The 16726-nt window shown below is 48.9% G+C and overlaps 1 protein-coding gene across 1 annotated transcript in view; it reads right to left on the bottom strand.

Moving 5' to 3' along the window:
* CACNA1B (calcium voltage-gated channel subunit alpha1 B) overlaps positions 1-16726 on the bottom strand; it is a 183802-nt gene that overhangs the window by 38104 nt on the left and 128972 nt on the right. Inside the window, 6 exon segments of the mRNA XM_066332486.1 lie at positions 9495-9587; positions 9726-9836; positions 10736-10900; positions 12480-12681; positions 13513-13650; positions 14665-14825. Coding sequence (XP_066188583.1) covers positions 9495-9587; positions 9726-9836; positions 10736-10900; positions 12480-12681; positions 13513-13650; positions 14665-14825 — 870 coding nt within the window.

Raw genomic sequence — 16726 nt, forward strand, 5'->3', positions numbered from 1 at the left:
TCGGTTTCTCTCAGGTTAAAAACACAAGCAGCTCAGAGTTAGGCACAGACCCAAAATCAGACTCAATCTTCAAATAAAGAGAAAAGAGAAAAGCACAGGAATGTTCAATGAAGGAGCAGACAACACTGAGCTCATTCAAGCCAGCAACAGAAGCCATCTCTGGCAGGCAAAGCACGAGCGAGGATTCCCCTGGGTTGGGCAGTAAAACAGGCACTGAAAATGTCCACTTTGTCTCAGCATCAGCTCCAGGTTCGTGTTCACAGCGCTTACCTTCCCTTCACAAGAGTCCAGCTGCACTCACCTGAGCAGGGCAGGGCCAGGGCCAGCCCCTGGGGCAGAGCTGGAACCCAGCTGGGTCATGGGGACCGTCACTAATGGGGTTCTGCTTCCCCTGGCCCCACTGTGAGCCCAGGGCAAGGCTGAGGTATAACCATCAGCCCTTTGAATCAGGAAAATCTCCCCACACCGGGAACTGGATCAGCCCTCATGAGTAATGCTGGCAGCACTTAGGCCTGAAAGTATGATTTTAACTTCAGAGCAATGCTCAAGCCAGACCTTTCCTATGCACAATCCTCAGGCTCCAAGGAGGAGCAGGGGCACAGGATCCACCTCTGTGGGATCCTGTGGGATCTCTCTCTTCCCGCAGAACTGCAGCCCAGCAACAGGGACACTGTCCTGCTCAGGCTTTGCTAAAACCTCATCCTCACAGCTGACAGGATGTTTAACACCGGCTTTGGGCTGGGCTCTCTGAAAACTGAAGCTCGAGTGCACAGTTAGAAAGGGATAGAAGTGGGAAAAGGGTTCAGGACTGTGCAGTTATGTCTGTGACCCCCCCTTCCCTGGGATTTACATGGACAAACAATCCACAGATTTCTTTTTCCCCCCACATTCCCTATTAGACTCTGGCATTGCCGCTTCCTACAGAGCAGTGAAAGCCTCGGCTCCACGTGGGATCACTCCCAACCCAGGAAAATCCCCCATCACCGACACCCTGGGACTGTTGGGAGGAGTGTTCTCAGCACTGCCCGGAGAGAGGCAAGGTCCCCACGCTGCTGGTGGCTGCAAGGGCTCCACGTGTGTGGCACCCTCAGCCCCCACAGAGCCCCCCACCCTCCCACACCTCAGCTCTCCAGGCAGGATTTGGGATGGCATGCAGCCAAAGGGGAAACTCCACATTGCTGTATTTCTCGGGTAAAACAGGTTTTGGCATCAATTCTCCTCTCGCTGAGCCACCTCTGTGCCATGCACACATCTCATAGCTGGGTTATCAAAGTCATCCTTTCCAGGCAGGGTTTTTTTTGTTTGTTTTTGTTTGTTTTCCTGTTGCACAGATGCTCAGGGTGCTCACAGCAGGCACCAGAGCTTTAGGATTTTATCATCCATCTGAGGAATAACAAATTAGGTTTGGAAAATCATTTCCCCCTGGCCTGTCACTATTTTCCTGAAAAAAGAAGGGCTGGTATGAAGGGACCCAGGCACCAGGCAGGACCTGGAGGTCTGGGCATGGTCAGGCACTGCCACCACTTCCCACAACAGGAGATGGGCGATGCATCCCTGAAGAAAACTGGGAAGCAGTGCAGAAACAGGGAGAATAAAAACCACGGATAAAGAGCTGCCCTTGTAGGCTGTCCCACCATGGGAACCTGCTCTGTTACCCATTCTTAGATTGTTTCCATAGAAGCCCAGGATGCTTGGGCTTGGAAAAGAACTTAAAGATCATCCAGTGCCACCCCTGCCACGGCAGGGACACCTGCCACTGTCCCAGGTCACTCCCAGCCCCAATGTCCAGCCTGGCCTTGGGCACTGCCAGGGATCCAGGGGCAGCCACAGCTGCTCTGGGCACCCTGTGCCAGCCCTGCCCACCCTGCCAGGGAACAATTCCTGCCCAATCTCCCACCCAGCCCTGCCCTCTGGCACTGGGAGCCATCCCCTGTGTCCTGTCCCTCCAGCCCTTGTCCCCAGTCCCTCTGCAGCTCTCCTGGAGCCCCTTTAGGGCTCGGAGCTCTCCCTGGAGCTTCTCCTCTCCAGGTGAGCACCCCCAGCTCTCCCAGCCTGGCTCCAGAGCAGAGGGGCTCCAGCCTCTGGACTCCAAGACCTCCATGTGCTGCTTCTTTTGGGGCTCCAGCATTTTCCACACTGAAAAGCAGGAACGCCACGGAGATGAGGGCACAGGCACTGCCTGCATCTGTTCCCCAGGGCCTTCAGCAGCAGGGTGGATTCCTGCCCAGTAAGGAGCTGCTCCCTCTCTCCACAGTGATGCAGAAGGAGCTGCAGGAAGAGGCATCTGACCAATGGGATCACTCAGGAAGCTTTAGGAGTTCATCTGGCATCAACAAGAATCACCTTATTAATTAGTTAAGGAATTACTGATGAGGAAAAGGCTGAGTTCCCATTTAAATGTCTATGGTATTGCCAGCACTGAAGAAGTTTTCTTGAACCTTCCACATGGTCTTGGCTTCATCTGGAGCTTGGGGTTTCCACTGCTGATTTTAACAGGCTGAAGATTTTTGCCACCCTGGTCTGTGTCTCGAGGACTCTGCCTTTGGAGGGACATTCCATCAGTCCTCCCATCCTGAGTCAGGAATGCTGGAAAAGTTATTTTGTGTGTGACGCCCAGAACTCTCCTCATTCCCTACTCGACAGAATCACAGAATATCCCGAGCAGGAAGGGACTGAAGGGATCACCCAGCCCCTGTCCCTGCCCAGACCCCACCAATCCCACCCTGGGCATCCCTGGCAGCGCTGGCCAAAGGCTCCTGGAGCTCTGGCAGCCTCGGGGCCGTGCCCATTCCCTGGGGAGCCTGGGCAGTGCCAGCACCCTCTGGGGGAAGGACCTTTCCCTGCTCTGCAGCCTGAGCCTGCCCTGGCCCAGCTCCAGCCCTTCCCTGGCTCCTGTCCCTGGCCCAGAGCAGAGCTGGAGCTGCCCCTCGGGAGGAGCTGCAGCCCCCGGGGAGCTCTGCCCTCACTCTGCTCCAGCTGAACCATCCCAGTGCCCTCAGCTGCTCCTCTCCAGGACTCCTCTCAGCTTTGCTGCTCCTGCTGTGTCCAGAGGACAATGTGGTGCTCCAAAGACCTCACTTAGATGCTGAGTGCTTGAAGGAGCCTGGACCTGTCTCTATGGAATAACGACCCCAATCCCAACAAAGTGCAGGATGAGCTTTTCCATCTCTAACCTGTAACAGGGACAGCAGCCAAAACTTATCAAACTGATTTTTCCCCAATATATTTTTATGTTCACAGCTAATGCCAGAGCCCTTTTCTGTGCTGCCTGAGCCAGGTGTGCAGCAGTGTCTTCAAATTTATCCTGACTGCTCCCACACATCTGGAAGGGATCCAGCATCAGGGAGGATTCCCTTCTTGGCTTGCACTGGGCAAGCTTTGAACTTACACATTGTCTTTTTCTCTGCTGCATCCCAGCAGAAAATTCCCCCTAGGACCCTCCACGAACATCCATGGACCTTCTGTTCAGCCTGGAAATAAAAATTCCCCTGGATTTCTTTCTTAACAGCAACTGTGCAACAGGAAACGTGGATGTTCACAGATCCAAGAGCTGGTGTCAGGTGGCCGAGCGAGGATTTTTGAGAAGGCTTTGGTCTCATTTGTGTTATCAACCATAGCCAAGATAATTACAAATGGAAATATATACATATTTCTGATTGCATTTTTCTTTATGGATTCTCTTTTGTTTAATCGGTGATTTTCAAAGATAATAGTCAATATTTTCAAAGGCATTTTTGGAATAAATTTGCACCTTGGCACTGAATTCCCAATGGGATCTGGCTCCTGGTACTTTTCAGCTCTGGTCATAACATGATTTATTCATTTTACTTGGAGTTTTGGGTTTGAAGTTTTGGGTTTGCATCCAGTGGCTCTGTGTCCACTGTTGTGGCAAAACAGGTTCTTCTTTGTTTGGTGTCACAGAGAATTTTCAAATTTAAGATCCTTCTTTCCCATCAGTTTTCATTTGAGGGAAGCAAGTCTGCCATCACCCCAATAACATTTTTGCCTTACAATACACAGGTTAAAACACCTTTAAGGCTGTCAGGTGCTTCCTTCAGCAGAAAGCTCCATCCTCTCGTCCTAAAAGAAGCCAAACCCACTTCCAGAGAGCTGAATTTGGTACCACCACCTCCAAACCCCAGCGTTTCCCGGTGCAGAACATCCTTCCCTCGCCATCTCCTCCCATTTCCCATGGAAACAAAGCAAGTGGCAGTGTCCCCTTTGGCACAGGAGGTGGCACAGGGAGCAGGGACAGGCTATTGGTGACTGCTCAGGTCACCAATGAGCCCAGGGTGGGAGGTGCAGGGCAGAAGCCACTTTGGAGCACACTGCAGTGAGGCTTTTCCACCAGTGCAATCAAAACTCTCATCGAAAAGAAAAAAAATCAAAAAAAAAATTCAAACCAAAACCGGATCAAATCAAAGAAAAACGAGAGAAAATCAAAGCAGAGAATTTAAAGAATTGTTTAAATTCAATGAAACCAACCGTGTCCTATATGTGATGTTGTCATGGATGGATATTTGCAAGATTATTTACAAAGTTTTATTTTTTTTTTGAGCAGCAGGTGCACAACATACAGACGGAGACATGGTTTTCGCATTGTATGTTGATTGGATGGCGTGATTCAGCAGGTAGATAAGGAAAATAAGGAACAAAAACAGGAAACAAAAGAGAAAATGAGTAATCAGGACAAGCAAAAAGGAAACTCTGAAAAATTTCACTGGAAAAAAACCGTTGGGCTATCGGGGGAGGTGTTATTTTATGGGAACTCCAGAAATAAAAAATGCTTCGAACCAAAACGGATTCGGAGATCCTTGAGGTAACACAGACAGTGCAGTTGTTATTTGCATTTCAGTTTGTAATGCAAATTTGGAGACAATTCACAAACACTTCTCAGGATGGTTTTTTATATTTCCAGGCATAGAAATAGATGTCAGTTTGCCAAACACCCCCTCAGCCTCTCAAGGCCAACTGTGTCCACAAGGACTCCTTTTCCTTAATCCCACCTCTTTTCCCTCAATTATTGAGGGTAAAAAAACTGACATTCATGCTTTTGCCTGAGGAAATAAAAAAATAGATATTCCACTACAATCACAAGGTAAATTACATGTGACATGACCAGGAAAATTAAAACAAAGCAATTAATCCACACATTTCTTTTCCTTTTGTCTTTACTTCTCAGAGGTTTCAAGGTACCAGACAAGGCTGGTGGAAGCCAAGTCTCTCAAGGTGAGGCCACCCACAATTATTTACCTTTGGAGAACACTTCTAGCTGGAAAATACAGAGAAAAATGGTGCTCTGGCACTTTTTGTGAGCCTGAGCTCAGTGTCACACCTAGAAAACATCTCCACGGGGACCTGGAGGGTGGTGGGACAGGCAGAGCAGGCTGGCAGTCAGGGTCACCTTGTGGCTGTCACCTGGACTTCCCAGCTGAGGAAACTGTGGGAACAGCTGCCAGGAGGGTTGGAGGGACTAAAGGGGCTGCCCCAAACTCTGCCCAGCAGAGGAGGAGAGGCTGGAGCTGAGGAGAAAGCGCCATTCCCTGCTGGGGACACAGCGGTGGGAGTGTGATCCATGCCCCGTTCCCCTCTCTGGTTATTCCCTGCTCCATGAGAGCTCCTGCACCCTGCCCGTGACCTGAGGAAGGAGAGGGGGGGTTGTGTCTTGGGTTACAATGCAAGATGTAACCCAAAGTGTGTATTCTATTTGCCATCTGTGAAAACCAGCTGGGGAGCTGTTTTCTCTTTATCTCTTCTAACTCTGGGCTGGAGGGGCGGTGCCTTCTGTCACTGGGCAGCTGTTAAACCAGCTGGGGCAGGGTTCTTTATCCCTTCCAGGACCCATCCTCCCTCCAGGGGTATCTGCTGTTCATGGGCCAGCCAGGCTCACTGCAGGGCTGAGACAATCCCAGCATCCCATGGGGAGAGGCTCCACCCAGGGGGAGGAGCCCAGCATTCCCACCTGGATCACCCCTGGGATTCAGAACTCCAGCACAGCCTGTCTGCACTGGATTCCCAGAGGGAGACCAGCCCCATCTCAGCACCACTGGGCCCTTCTCCAGGATCATCTCTGCTCCCACAGAACCACTTCTGGCACTGCAGGAGGATTTATTTGGACTGTTCTCAGTACCCTGACCAACAGGGGTCAGGTCGAGTTCTGACTCTGTCAACGTTTTTCTTTTTGTTCATTTGTCCTTTTGTACTACTACATTTTTTATTTTTAATATTCCTAGTAAATTACTGTTATTCCTATTCCCATATCTTTGCCTGAAAGCCCTTAATTGCAAAATTATACTAATTTGGAGGGAGTTTACATTCTCCATTCCAAGGGAAGTTCCAGCTTTTCCCTGGCAGACACCTGCCTTTCTAAGCCAAGACACGTTGGGTCAGCAGCAGCTGAGTGGATGCTCATCCCCTGCCTTTATTTCCTGCTCTGCCCTACCTGGAATTCCAAAGAGAAAGAGGCTGGGCAGAGGCCACCCCTGGGCTGTGCTCCGTGAATGAGGCACCTCCTGCTCCTCACCTCCATCCCTGCATGTTCACATCTCTGCATCAACTTTCAGGCCCTTTTTTCTACATTTTTCTAAAATTGGTTCTATTTTGGAACTATTGGTTCAAAATTGGGTCAAACTGGTCCTGTTGGTTCATTTTTCTACATCGGTTCTCAACACCAGAAGTATTTAAATTAGGTGAAATTGAAGTTTAACAAAATATCCCAAAGCTGGCCAGATGAGGCAGGAACAGAGGGCTGCATCTTTCTGCTGCTTTTCCATCCTCAGGACTGGGAGAATCATAAAATCATGGAATGGTTTGGGTTGGAAGGGGACCTAAAGCTCATCTCCTTCCACCCTCTGCCACAGGCAGGGACCCTCCACTGTCCCAGGTTGTTCCAAGGCCTGTCCAGCCTGGCTTTGAGGGCAGGAAGGTTTTAGTGGCACTGAAAACCTGGTACAAGAGCATATCCACCACATTCCACTGGCTGAAGTGGAATGAATTCCATGAGGGACATCCTGCCAGCTGCCATTACCAATTCTGTTATCAATCCTGTTATCAATCCCTCTTACCAATCCTGTTATCAATCCTGTTATCAATCCCTGTTACCAATCCTGTTATCAATCCTGTTATCAGTGTGATCTTCAGGGCACCACTGCCAACACTCAGGGCCAGATCTAAGCAGGGATTTTCAGGCCTGGGCATCACTGTGCCCAAACTGAGCTGCTCAGGGCACGATCCCTTTGATGCTGTCCACTGTCCCTGTGTGAGGCTGGCATGGATGTGTGTGGCTTTAGGAAGCATGTGCTGGTGGCTGTCCTGAAGGGATGGAGTGCTGCTGGAGAGAGATCAGGCAGGAGCTTCATCAAAGAAGAGTTGAAAACCAAGTTTAGAAAGAGAAGTGGCAGGGGATGACCCCTGGGCAATCCCTGTCTGAAGGGAAAAGCTGGGAAGGAGACCTGGTGGCTGCACAGAAATCAGAGAATTGTTCAAGTTGGAAAAGATCTTCGAGATCATCAAGTCCAACCATTCCCCCAGCACTGCCAAGGACACCATTAAATGCTGTCCCCAAGTGCCACATCCACACAGTTTTCAAACCCCTCCAGGGATGGGGGCTCCACCTGTTCCAGTGCCTGATCACCCCTTCCATCAAGCAGTTATTCCTAATATCCACCCTAAACTTCCTCTGGAGCAACCTGAGGTTGTTTCCTCTTGCTTTGCTGCTTCTTACTTGGGAGAAGAGATCAACCCCCACGTGGGTGCTGCAGAAGGGGGATATTTAGAGAGGGCAGAGACACAAACAATGGACCAGGAGCTCAGGGCTGGAGTGGCCCTGGGGACATCTGGCTTTTAGATGAGAGATGTTTGTGATCAGCTCCATGTTGGACACTGCCAGGGGAATCTGGTGACCTCCTTTAGAAAATCCTCTCTAAGGACTGGATTGATCCAGTCCCTCATTAACCAAAAATACTCTCCTTTCCCACCTGGGAGGAGGAGGGGAAGGCACATGGGTCCCTGGGAGCTTAGCCCTGTTGGGGTTTATGGGGTAATTCTCACAGCCCAACCTGATCCAATTCCCTGGCTGGGCCATCCTGTGGGAGCTGGAGGGAGAGGCAGTGTCCCATTAACTGTGGCAGCTCCCTGCCTCTGAAATGGCTCCAAAAATGAGGATTTTAGCAGCATGTGGGCTTGGTGTTGAGAAGTGGAAACCTTCCTGAAGGAGAAGACACAAGTCTGGGAGCAAACAGAGGCTCCCATACCCCGTGTGAGCTGTCAGTGCTGCTTCCTCTCAGGAAAAGTGGAGGGGTGGAGAAGCTTCAGTCTGTTTGTAGCTGACTTGCAAATGTTTTCACAAATTTTTAAACCATGGCAAAAGTTTGAGTGCCCTTGGCAAGAAAACACATCCCATGGCAGAGGGAGTGGGGACAGGCACCCTGTGCCTTCCCACAGCACTCACAGAGGGTGAGCTGAGTAACTTCAGCCTGGCTGCACTGAAAACAAAATTCAAAGCCTACAACATCGGATTCACCAGCAGATACACGAACATCATTTCTATGGGGAGGAAAACTTAGGGGGCTGTGCACTGTTTTGTACCAAAGAGGTGAAATGAAAATGCATTTTGTTAGGAACATGGTCTTCACCACCACCTGTAAAGGAACATGGGGAGCACAGTTCTGAGCACACACAAAACAGATCTACAGGCAAACCCCTGGCAGTGAGGAAAAAAAGTTATGGTCAAGTTCAAATTCATCACAGTCTGATTCATCATCAGCTACAACATGCACTGGGAGAGGAGAGGACAAATTATACCTGGGGTAATATCAGACTGTCAGGGATTGAGACAGACATTGGCTGCCCTTATGGAAAAATCCTTCTGACTTTAATGACAAGTCTGTCCAGTTTGTGAGATATCCAAGACTTGTTAGCAGGGAGACAGCAGCCCTTGTAGGGCTGGCCAGAAATCCTATGGGAAAGCTGTTTGGTTATTCAGTGTCCCACAAAGCTCTTGTGACAGGAACATTCCCCCAGTCCAGACTCTTCACCTCTTCCCTTCCCACTGTTCCTGTGTCCCTGTCACTTCCCTTCATCCTCACCCTGCCCCGTGACCCAGACTGGGCAGGAGCCCCACGGGCCAGATGTGTGCCCTGCAAAAAACCTCCCACATTAACACAGCAGGATCCCTTTGGTCTTTTCCCACTCTCAATTCAGCAGGATTTTTCCATGAATAGGCAGAAAAGGCCTGGGGATAGAGCAGTTTTCTGCAGGAGAGAGGGAGCTGCTTCCTGGCAGAGTCACGAGCACTGTGTGTCTCATCAGAGCTTTCCCTCTTTGGGGCAGACAGCTGTGCTCAGCTCCATGGAAAAGCAGAGCTCATGGAACAGGGTCAGCTGAGGCCACCATGACTCCCAGAGGCAGCTCCAGGGAATAAGGCTGGTAAGGGAGAAGGTTCAGTGTCTTGACAGGGCACAGCTTTGTTTATAAATGAAATAAATTGAGCAAACTGTACTTACCGCAATCTCTGTTACTAAAATATCAGTAATACTTCCCAACACTGTTACAAAATCAAAGACATTCCAGGCATCTCGGAAATAGTTCTGCCAAAGGAGAACACAAAGGGAATAGAGGGATCCAGGGGTTATTTTCTTTTTGCCAGCACAGGTCAGAGTTGGTTTTTTTTTTGAGTATTTCATAGAGAGAGGAAAGAGGTGGAGGAGAAGGAGGAAGGCACCTACCAGCACACCAAAGGCAATGATCTTCAGCACACATTCCATGGAAAACATGGATGTAAACACAATATTCAGGCATTTCAGCATTTCTTCGTATGCTTCTGGAGCATCATAGAACTGAAGTGGGATGGAGGAAAGGCTGTTACTGGAAGATCACTGACAGAGTAAAACCTTTCCCAGCTGATTCCTGCTGGTTTTAGTCAGGATTCTGTGCTCACTTTCAGTGGGATTTGGGGTTACAACACAGTTATTCCTGTCTCTCTTGCTCCATCCTGTACTGAGGGGGCAGCTGGAATGTCCCCAGAGATGGAGACTGTTGCTGAGGGACATCCCCCTGCAAGCACAGCACGGACCAGGAGGGAGGAAGGACATTTCCAAACCCAGAGGACAAGTGCAGAACTCTGTTTCCTCCACTAAAAACATGAGGAGACCCCTTGACTGTGAAGATTCTCTAAGACAGGCAAGGGACAGGAGGGGACATCATCCTCCTGTGTCTCTCCCCCCACTCTGGATCACATCCCAGGAGCCTGATGCTGTTCCAAAATTGAGTAAATTCACAGAATCATGAAATGGCTGGAGTTGGAAGGGACCTTAAAGATCACCCAGTGTCACCCCTGCCATGGGCAGGGATGCCTGCCCACCCTGCCAGGGAACAATTCCTTCCCAATCTCCCATCTAAATCTACTTCTTTTAGTTTGAATTTCCATGGCCTGACTGGACTTTGAGCAGCCCCAGGACCCTGCTCTGCAGGAGAAATCCCAGGCTGAGCTGCAGATCAGGACCTGCAGATCCCAGTTCCCATCCCACGTTCACACACCAAAGGGGCTGAGCCCAACCACCACTGTAAATCCCACTGGTGGGATCTGAGCCCAGCTAACCCACCTCCCTCAGGGCCAAAGGAATCCCACAGCCTCATGGGCAGTGGTGGCTGCTCTGCTGAGCCCCACCCCAGCTCTCAGGGTGAGTCTCTCCAGCCAACAGCCCGAAATTCCAAGATTCAGGAAGATCCCACTCACCTTCATCATGAGGACAATGGTGTTGAGAGCAATCATGACCATGATAAAATACTCAAAGGGAGGGGACACCACGAATTTCCACATCTTGTACTGGAAGGATTGCTTGTTCTGAGGCATGTAGCGGGTCAGGGGCTTGGCACTTATGGCAAAGTCTATGCAGGCCCTCTACAAAACAAAAAGGGGATGAAAAGATGCCAGAAAAGAAAGAGCTGGAAGTCTTTATCCACGGGGATTTGGTTGGGAGGGTGAGCAGAGCATTTACACCAAGTGAGTACTGATTGTTCCTGTGAAATGCAGCACAAGATCCCCAAATCCTGATCAGTTTTCCTGCAATATTTACCCTAGAACATTGCAATGCCCCTTGCAGTCCTGCCACACTGCATTAGAGCCCAGCCCCTCCTAGGTCCTGATCCTCCTCCCACTGCTACAAACACTTCCAACTCCCCCTGATGGGTGATTGTAGGAACCAGAGGATTGCTACAGATGTTATTTGTGTTTTTTAAAAAGTATTGTGGAACTCGGGTGTGTGTCCACACACAAGAACACCCAAACAGCTCAGAATGTTTCCTAAAGTGAGAACTAAATTTACCAATAAAATTATCCACCAAAAGCGCTGGGGGAACTCTCAGAGATCCCTTTCACTGGCTATTTCTGCTCACTTTATTAGGAACATAAAACCACGATAAAAATTGCTTTCTACAGGAGATTTTGATTCTGGAGCGTTTTCTCGTCTTGGATTTACATTAGAATTCCAAGTCTGAAATCACTTTCTGCTCAGTTGGAAAATAACATGGACAAAGCTCTCTAAATATTCTGCTTTATTTTGGACTTTTTGTTCATTTGGACAAACAAGGAACTAATTAAAAATCGCTTAAAAATTCATCTCTTTTCATCAAAAATCAGTTTCAAAATATATGAAAAGAGATGGTTCTTCCCAAAAGAGGTCATTGAGGCTGTGGGACCCTGGAGGAAAGATGCTGCAGATGCTAAAAATCTGCATGGATTGAGAGGGAAACTGGATACACCCACAGAAGGAAGATACACAGATGCCAGTAAATAAAGAAAAACCAGCTCAGGAGGTCCCTGAGTGGAAAACAAAGGTAATTTTGGGGGCACTAAATAAAAGCCTCAGAGCTTCTTGCCCTGGTCTTATACCCTTCTCAGGGCATCTCCTTTTGGCTGCTGCCAGGAGGACAAATCCCAGCCAGGCACAAAACCCGCCTGGAGAGAGGAGTTTTCCTCTGGGCAGCCACAGCAGTTGAACCTCAGTTTGGTTTCCGAGGTCTGGCCTCAAGGTTTGCCTCCTTTTACCCCTCACCACTCGAGCAAACCATAAAATCATGGAATGGTTTGGGCTGGAAAGGACCTTAAAGCCCATCCAGTGCTGGGCAGGGGCACCTTCCACTGTCCCAGGGTGCTCCAAGCCTGGCCTTGGACACTTCCAGGGATGGGGCAGCTTCTCTGGGCACCCTGTGCCAGGGCACATCCCTCCTCCCTTTGGTGTGCTCCAGGGGGATGTGTCCCAGTGGTTCCCAGCAGGAAGCACCTGGGGGCTCTCCCTGGTTTTGTTTTTAAGCAGAAACTGAAACAGCCACTCATTGCTTTGGTCTCTACACCACACACCCTTCAATAACCACTGGTCTCCAGTTTCCCCAGCACAGGGGAATGGGGAGTGGCCTTGCACCAGCACCCAGGTGCTCTGAGCCCCTGGAACACCAACTCTGGAGTCACAAGAGGTGGGTACCTCGTTTTTCTCGAGGCTGCACTCTGACATCACTTTATCTCCTTGCTCCTGGAAGGTGATGATGATTAACGCCACAAAGATGTTGACAAAGAAAAAAGGGAAGACAACAAAATAGACCACGTAAAAGATGGACATTTCCATCCTGTAGCCAGGGCTGGGCCCCTGCTCCTCGTAGGTGGCATCCACCGAGTGCTTCAGCACACTGCAAGCAAATGCAAAGAGAGAGGAAAGGTCAACACAAGCCCTGGGAAGCACCAAGGATCCCCTGAGAATCACTCCCTGGCCTTCACTCATGTGCAGGGTTTTCCACATATGCTCAGGAAAAGCTTGCTCCCACCCACGAGGCTGGGAAGAAGTTTTCTTTGAGGATATTTTTTAGGGAAACCTTTTGTTCTCACCATTGTGCAGAATGGTGGAGATTTGCTGTGTCCAGATCCACTGATCCCCCCTGGCCAAGGGGAGAGGATCCAGCTGGATCTGGCTTCTCTTCTCTGGTCAACAGGGATGGAGTAAGAGTGGGAAAAGAGAGGCGTTGATGACATCCACGTAGGGGAACACAGTGAGGGACTGGAAAAGGGAGGCTGATGCTGTTTTAGTCTTTATTTTATGAAGGAGTTGAATGTGGAGGCTGAGAAGCCCTGGCCACACGCTGCACTCCACATGTGCCAAAATAAAGTCATGTGCTGAACAGGAAATGTCATTTGGGGCCTGTCACGCCCAGCAGACTTTCAGCAGAGCTCACAACACTTTTCCCCCTTCATTTTCCACTGTTTCCATTATTAGTTTTACCCCTGAGAAAGGTGAGTGAGACCAAAAGCCTGAAGCAAGAGCTGAAAACTTTCTGAGCATCCCTGTGCCAGCTCAGAAGGACATCAAGGAAAAGGCAGAGCTCTGCCTGCTGGTTCACCCAAAAATCACACAGAACTTAGCTGGTGGAAGATCTTTCTCATTTCCCAGGTCACCTGCTGTCCCTCAGAGCTTTGGGGACGTGCTTTACCTGCACCATCAGCCCCTGCCAGTGCCAGGTACTCACGTTGGCCACCCTTCCCCTGTGGACACGGTGAAGAGCGTGAGCAGAGCCCAGAGCACGTTGTCGTAGTGGAACTCGTATTTTTTCCATTCCCTGGGCTGTGCCTCCACCTCATTTTTTTCATAATCGAGGTACTGACCCCTAGGAAAAAGAGATTCAGAGCCAGTGAGAGAATTAAAGCAGATCAGGCATTTCATAGGAGTCAGTCACAGTCTGCACTGTGCTTAACGAAAAAGGGACTCCTTCAAAGCCCATGACAGAAGTAAGTCCAATTTTTGAGCCAGTTTTAGCCACGGGAACTGGACCTGACATCTGAAAATGAAAGAAATTTTAATCAGGGCATTCTTTAATTCATTAGGCAAAACCAGCCATTGACACCATGTCTGCTCCTCAGTTATGTGACCCCACAGAAAACTTCTGCTTGATGGAGAAACAACTCTGGCTCCTACTCCAGGACTGCGTCTAATTCCTAAATGTATCCCACTTTGAGGGGCCTGGCACATGCAAAACCCTCTCCAACCTACCCTATCCTGTAATTTCACATTCCTTTCCGTAATCTACCTGCATTTTTCCAAGGAACAATTGCAGTGACAGTCCCCAGGATGCCACCAGGGACGGGCCCTGCAGGTGCCAGGCAGCGGGACAGGGACAGGCAGAGCAGGACAGTGCTGAGGAGGTGCTTTGGGTGCCAAGAGAAAAAGCTAATGAGATGCACACAGTGGAGTAACACACCTTGCCAGCCTGCTGGGAAGGACAAAGCACGACAGAGCTTTTAAGATATTCACATCCTGTCGTTCTCCTCGCTAATTAGTAGCTCTTTAACGTCCCACGCTTCTGATTATTTATTCAGTGTGTTTCTCTAATTCATAGGAGCTCTAAGAATCGAGGCAACAGGTGGAAAGAGGAGTCACAACCATCAAAATCCCTTCTCAAAACCTGCACTCAGCTTTCCCAGGAAAGAAGCTGCCTGCCTGTATCCTGAAGATCAGAGCCAGGAATGACAGAGCTCTTAAAGAAAAGGGAAAATTCACCTCCGGGATTGCTGTGCTGAATTCTTGCTCTTATTTACAGGAGATCAGCAAAGCCTTGCCTTGGGGCCAGCCTGGGGAGCTGCAGGGAGCTGCTCCCTCCCACATCCCCTGCTCCCAGCTGTACCTGCAGTCCTTCTCCAGCTCCTTGGACTCGTCGGTGCAGTAGAAGAAGCGGCCCTTGAAGAGCTGCACGGCGATGACGGCGAAGATGAACATGAAGAGCATGTAGACGATGAGGATGTTGAGGACGTTCTTCAGGGAGTTCACCACGCAGTCAAAGACAGCCTGGGGGTGCAGGGGGACAGGTCAAGGGGTGGGAAGATGTTCTAATTAGGAACAGTGGTAGAAACTACACAAGACTCTCCAGCTCATTAGTGAGTGAGAGTGAGCTTTACTCTTCAAAATCCTCCTTTACAGACAGCTCCAGGAGAAGAAAGTTTTATTGGGCAGCAAACCAACACATCACCATCATTGGACAGTTAGGAACAACAGCCCTCAATCGTTTCTTCCAAGTAAACAACAGGGAGACAAACAACACCTGCAAAGGTTGTTTTACCCTCTCCAAGGACTGTCTGAATTCCTCCTCACAATTTCTCAGGCCACGATTTCTCAGGCCAGAGTGAGAAATTTGTGTGACTTAGTTTCACACAGACCCTGTGCTGCTGTCTGTTTTCTCACATGCAGCATACACAGGAAGAAAGGAAAAGTTTATCCAAAATCTTGGCATCCATCATTTAACCCCACTGTGGGAATCACAGAAGGGTTTGGGTTGGAAGGGAACTCAAAGATCATCTCGTTCCCACCTCCCACTGTCCCAGGCTGCTCCAAGCCCCATCCAGCCTGGCCTTGGACACTTCCAGGGATCCAGGGGCACCATAGCTGCTCTGGGAATTCTATTCCAGGGTCTGCCCACCCTCTCAGGGAACAATTCCTTCCCAATATCCCACCTAAATCTCTCTCCTCTGGGGCTCATTACCCATCCCACAGCCCATGGATGCTTTGATGGATTTTCGCTTCCCAAAGCTGTGAGAAGTAACTCCAGCTTCCTTCATCTCCTGCTTTATCCACAACTTTGGCTGTGCCACTGAGTTTTCTGATGCTGCTCATAACATTTATAAAGACAATCACAGCTTGTCAAGACAATATTAGTCCTGAGCAAACATTTCATTATAAAATGAAAATTGCACTTGTTTTGATTTTACTTCCAGTGGCTGGGTAAAAACTGTTGGAATAATAAGGAGAAAAAAATAGCAGAAACAAAACAACCAAATGCTTTGAATAAATAATTTTCTAAAGAGCTGTCAAAATGAGGTGTGACTAATGTAGTCAGCATGTGCACTCCTGAGCTCCCTGCAAAGAACTCCTCAAATCCATTTCCTACGTGGGTATGAGGCCCTGATTCATTACAAGTAATTTGCAGTTTCATTTTAGTCAGAAGTTTGTCATAATAGCAGAAATTGAGCAGTCCCTGCCCAAGCACAGGGTTTGTACAATCCTGCTCCTGTTCCCCTGAATGGAAGGGAATCATTCACAGAATTACTCCTGATGCAACCCAGGAATCCTGATGGAAATCCCTCTGATCAGCCCAGGAATCCAGATGGAAATCTCTCTGATCAACCCAAAAATCCTGAAAGAAATCTCTCTGCTCAGCCCAGGAATCCTACCTGAAATTTCTACATGGTTCAACATTAATGCCTTCCCCTTTTCAGATAAATTTAGTGTACATAAAACTAAAATTATTCAAGCATGGATGGTGGGCTCAGACAAAAGCAAATCGACACAACAGCTCAGCCTTATTTTGATGTGAAAACAAGAATTGTCAAACACATTTTCACCCTTCCAAAACATTCCATGCTTTTCCCCCAGCTCTCACAGAAAACAGCCCACAAAGGTATTGAAGAGTCCCTAAACATCAGAAATTATTGAGCTTTGTAAACGCCTTCCATTCTCTCTTTGCAGGGCCTGGCTGTACCTCAGATTGTTGGTGTTGGATGAGTAATCACAGGCCAATAAATTTACTTTTTTTTTTTTTAGATCAGTGCTATCAGTTCAGATAAACCCCTGAACTATGGATTCTTTAATAGAAAGATGAATAAGTCAAAGCTTCTCCCATAGCAATGACAAATCTCTTTGGACAGCCTGTGGAAATATTAATGTTAAAATCTCTAGGGAAAGCCAAACCATCC

This window comes from Sylvia atricapilla, chromosome 19 (assembly GCF_009819655.1).
Source record: "Sylvia atricapilla isolate bSylAtr1 chromosome 19, bSylAtr1.pri, whole genome shotgun sequence".
Lineage (NCBI taxonomy): Eukaryota > Metazoa > Chordata > Aves > Passeriformes > Sylviidae > Sylvia > Sylvia atricapilla.